This window comes from Nansenia antarctica (assembly GCF_963989245.1).
Source record: "Nansenia antarctica genome assembly, chromosome: 7".
NCBI classification, from domain to species: domain Eukaryota; kingdom Metazoa; phylum Chordata; class Actinopteri; order Argentiniformes; family Microstomatidae; genus Nansenia; species Nansenia antarctica.
Window position 1 is genome coordinate 52,891,116 of NC_137677.1, and position 4,736 is coordinate 52,895,851.

At 50.4% G+C, this 4,736-nt stretch overlaps 1 protein-coding gene across 1 annotated transcript in view; it reads left to right on the forward strand.

Moving 5' to 3' along the window:
- Window positions 1-562: 562 nt before the first annotated feature.
- Window positions 563-4,736, forward strand: part of klhl6 (kelch-like family member 6) — a gene marked incomplete at both ends in the record, with an annotated part of 4,387 nt that continues 213 nt past the window's right edge. The window contains 7 exons of the mRNA XM_080536909.1: window positions 563-834; window positions 1,088-1,253; window positions 1,761-2,210; window positions 2,341-2,578; window positions 3,878-4,080; window positions 4,293-4,506; window positions 4,651-4,736. The exon at window positions 4,651-4,736 is cut by the window's right edge and continues 213 nt beyond it. Of these exons, the coding sequence (XP_080393035.1) occupies window positions 563-834; window positions 1,088-1,253; window positions 1,761-2,210; window positions 2,341-2,578; window positions 3,878-4,080; window positions 4,293-4,506; window positions 4,651-4,736 (1,629 nt within the window). The remainder of the gene's footprint in view (window positions 835-1,087; window positions 1,254-1,760; window positions 2,211-2,340; window positions 2,579-3,877; window positions 4,081-4,292; window positions 4,507-4,650) is intronic.

Here is a 4,736-nt window from a genome sequence, read left to right on the forward strand (position 1 = left end):
TGTAAAAAACGCCAACAACCCCTCGCCCCCACCCATCAGTTGGCTGGATCTCTAGGGTTGAGAAAGTTGATTGTGTGTGTGTGTGTGTGTGTGTGTGTGTGTGTGTGTCTGTGTGTGTGTGTGTGTCTGTCTGCGTGTGCGTGTGCTTGCATGCGTGAGTGTGTATGTGTGTGTATGTGCAAAACCATGATACATCGGCCAGGCTCCACCCTGGCTGCAGCGAAAATAAGGATCTTAAATACAAGTGTTGCATCATCTGTAACACAGGAGGCCCTCCAATCAACTATCGCCAGGAAGAGGAACAGGAAGTGTGTAAAGAGGGCCTGACATTGAAAACAGTTAAGCACACTCACAAACATACACAGTGAAGTTATGTACCGTGGTGTGACAAATGTGTGTTAGGACTTGAGTGTATCTTCACAGTGTAGGTGTGGGTGTTTTTTCGGCAGAGGGTGTGTACATGGTGTTCGACTGGACAGCTGGTGTGTACGGTTAGTGTGTATCTCAGCAGGCGAGTGCTGTGTGTGTTGTTGTTGTTGTTGACGGGACTTTCAGTGTGAGGATGAGCGACTCGTTGGAGAGGACCACAGACGACCCCCTACCTTGCCCCTCAGACAGAGCCCCCAAAGAGGGGTCCGATCCTGTGAAGGTAGAGGAGGATGGAGAGGAGGGAGAGAAGGTGTGTTGGGAGGATGGGAGTCTTCCGCTAGAGCTGCAGAAGGGCATGGAGACGCTACGTGTGAGCAGGGAGCTGACCGACGTGACTCTGAGTGTTCAAGGACAAGACTTCCCCTGTCACAGAGCTGTGCTGGCCGCTGCCAGCAACTACTACAGGTACACATACACACTCACATACACACACGCATGCACACACGCATGGACACACACACACACATTTTTTGCATTACCTTTCACTTTTAATTGTCAGTTTGGATCATAAGTGTTTTCATGTCACCAACAGATACTATAATCCTGTGTGTGTGTGTGTGTGTGTGTGTGTGTGTGTGTGTGTGTGTGTGTGTGTGTGTGTGTGTGTGTGTGTGTGTGTGTGTGGTGTGTGTGTGTGTGTGTGTGTGTGTGGGTGCAGGGCGATGTTTTGCAGTGGTCTTAGGGAGAGTCAGGAGGAGCGTGTGGAGATTAAAGGGGTGGAGAGTGAGACCATGCAGACACTCCTGGACTACACCTACACCAGCAGAGCCCTCATCACCCACGCTAACGTCCAGAGAACACTGGAGGCTGCATGTCTGTTCCAGGTGAAACACTCTAGAATCCCACTTGAACAGTGTATAAAAACACAAGCTGTCCTCCCTTACGTTTACTTCCCTTTCTTTATTCTCCTTAAAAGACCACTGAGGATAACTGTTGTCTGTTGTCAAAACTCCCTTCTGACTGTTACAGAAGATGAGTGTTTCTTCAGACATTGAATCAGGTGATGATGTGAGATCAGAGGGGGAAGTGAAAATTGCAGTTGTTGTTTACTTTCAGGTTCTGTTTTTCTCTCAGGCCTAAATTAACTGAACAGCTGGGCATCAGGGGGTGGCTGGTGTGAAGTGTTTGTGTGTGTGTGTGTGTGTGTGTGTGTGTGTGTGTGTGTGTGTGTGTGTGTGTGTGTGTGTGTGTGTGCGTGTGCGTGTGTGCGTGTGTGTGTGTGTGTGCGTGTGCGTGTGCATGCGCGTGTGCGTGTGTGTGTGTTTTTAGAAAGAGTAAGAAAAAAACCTATTCCTTTCTCTCCCTCTCTCTCTTTCTCTCTATCTCTCTAGTTCCCCCGTGTGGTAGAGGCCTGTGCTAGGTTCCTGACTGAGTCCCTCCAGCCTGAGAGCTGTGTTGGGGTTCTGCGCCTGGCGGACAGACACTGCCTCCCTGCTCTGAGGGTCAAAGTTCAGAATTACATCATCGCTGAGTTCTCCACGGTGATACAGCAGGAGGAGTTCCTTGAGCTCCCAGCGACGGCACTGGAGTGTGTCCTGAAGCGGGACGACCTGGGGGTGACCAATGAGGAGTGTGTGTTTGAGGCACTGATGCGCTGGGTTTGTGCACAACAAGATGAACGCTGCCCTCTGCTGGCCGGGTTGCTCACATACGTACGACTGCCACTCCTGGAGCCTGCCTTCTTCCTGGAGAGAGTGGAGTCGGACGAGCTCATTCGCCGCTGCAGTGAGGCTTTCCCGCTAATGCAGGAGGCTCGCATGTACCACCTTTCAGGCAATGAGGTGTGTATATTATTGTTTGTGTCAAAAGTTGGTGATGAGCCGGCTTATAGTGCCATGTCTGATCATGTATGTGAATACTAGTAAGTCTGATTACGTGTGTGTGTGTGTGTGTGTGTGTGTGTATGTGTAGGTGGTCTCGGAACGCACTAAGCCTCGTCTGCAACATTTCCTGTCTGAGGTGTTCATGATCATTGGCGGCTGCACCAGAGATGAGCGCTTCGTTGCCACAGTAACCTGCCTAGACCCGTTGCGCCGCAGCCGGCTTGAGGTCACCAAGCTACCAATCACAGAGATGGAGGAAGAGTCTCAGAACAGGAAGTGGGTGGAGTTCGCCTGTACCACTTTCCGTAATGAAGTGTACATATCTGGTGAGTAGCACTGTTATTGTTGTGGCAGGTTGCTTAGAGGTGAGAGAGGCCGGCTAGCAATCAAAAGGTCGCTGGTTCGATCCCCACCTTAGGAGGGAGCCAGATCTGAGCTGTTGACTGGAGGTTTGCTGGCATGATACCTACCATCACTGCTGTTGTGCCTTTGAGCAAGGCACTTAATCCCTAACTGCTCCAGGAGAGCCTGACAGGGGCTGACCCTGCCCAGAGCCCTGAGCTCTGTTCTCCCTAGGAGTGTGCTGTGCTGTGTGTGTGCTGCTGTCTCATATCATATCACTGAGCATACTACAATATAGGCCCACATCCCTATCATCAGTTATGGGGTAGCTGGCTCTGAGAGCATCTCCACCCAGATGTAGTTAAGTTGCGCGACTGTGGTTGTGAACGTTTGCCCAACCCAGGAAAAGCACAACACTCTGGTGTTTCCTGTGTGCCAGAGCATGGTTATTATCTGCTTCCTGCAAGATAGCCTCCACTGATACACACCTCCTACTGCCCACACACGTTGTGGGGTAGTGGTGGTCTAGTGGATAGTGAGTTGGACTTGTGATCGGAAGGTTGTGAGTTCAAATCCCGCCTGAAACCACACCACTACTAGTGTGCCCTTGAGTAAGGCACTTAGCCCTCAGTTACTCCAGGGGGAATGTCCCTGTAATTCGTAATTGTAAGTCGCTTTGGATAAAGGCGTCTGCTAAATGGCAAAATTATTATAATTAATTACATGTACACACTCTGTTCTTGTATACAGCCTCAGACACCTATTTCTATAGGGTTGATAAAGGATGAAGTTGTATCTGTAAATACAACACAAGCACAATGTGTTACAGTGTTCATCGTATATACTTGAGGGAGAAAGATACTATACAGAAATACAACTTTCCACCCAACTTGCCTCCTCGCCTCTCATCCCCCAACTCTCCCTCCTTCGCTGCACCACACAGTAGAGAGCAGGGCTGGTTTATTTCTTCTTTTATTTATTTTTATTTATTTTGGGCGGCTGTGGCTCAGGAGGTAGAGCTGGCGTCCAATGATCGCAAGGTCGGCCGTTCGGCCATTACATCCCCGGCTGTCCACGTGTCGAGGTGTCCTTGGGGAAGACACTGAACTCTAAATCGCTCCCAATGAGCGGGGCTTGCATGGTAGCTTGCCGCCATTCATGTGTGAATGTGTGAGTGAATGGGTGAATGAGAGGCCATTGTAAAGCGCTTTGGAATAAGGCGCTATATAAGTGCAGCCCATCTAGTTTGATCATTCTCTCTCCTGTTCCTCTTGATGCTTCAGGAGGTAAGGAGACGCAGCACGAGGTGTGGAAGTACAACGGCGCCCTGGACAGGTGGATCCAGGTGGAGCCCCTGGCCACCGGCCGCTGGAGACACAAGATGGCGGTTCACGGGGGGAAGGTGTACGCGCTAGGAGGCTTCGATGGGACTCAGAGACTCACCAGTGTGGAGGCCTACGATCCCTTTCACAACCGCTGGACACAGGTTAACAAACATATCTATCTACTTGCTTCTGTCAGTCAGTCTGTCCGTACTCTAGACTGTATTGATCCTCTTCTCATAGGTGGCCAACTCATCAGAAATGTGGGATGCACAACTTATTTAATACCATTCTACTGTATATGACACAGTACATTGATATAACACACAGTCAACATAACTCACCGCTCTGTCTGTTTCAATGTGTGTGTTTTTAGGCCCCCCCCCTCCTGTTGGGTGTGAGTTCGTTTGCTGCAGCAAGCTTTGGGAGGTGGATCTTTGCGATTGGAGGAGGGCCCAACGGGAAGCTGGCCACTGATAGGCTGCAGTGCTGGGAGCCTGGGACAGACAGCTGGAGTCTGCGAGCGCCCATGCCCATCGAAGCCAAATGTACCAACGCTGTCACCTTCAGGGAACGTATATATGTGGTTGGTGAGTGGCCTAAAAAGATCTTGTTGATGTGTGTGTGTGTGTGTGTGTGTGTGTATGTATGTGAATGTGTGTATTGTAACAGTCCTTTTCTGTGTGTGTGTGTGTGTGTGTGTGTGTGTGTGTGTGTGTTTATGTGTTCCTCAGGCGGAGCCATGCACGCCCTGTACTGTTACTCTCCCCTGTCAGACGACTGGTCTCTGGTGACCCGGCTGGGCGAGAGGGCGAGCTGT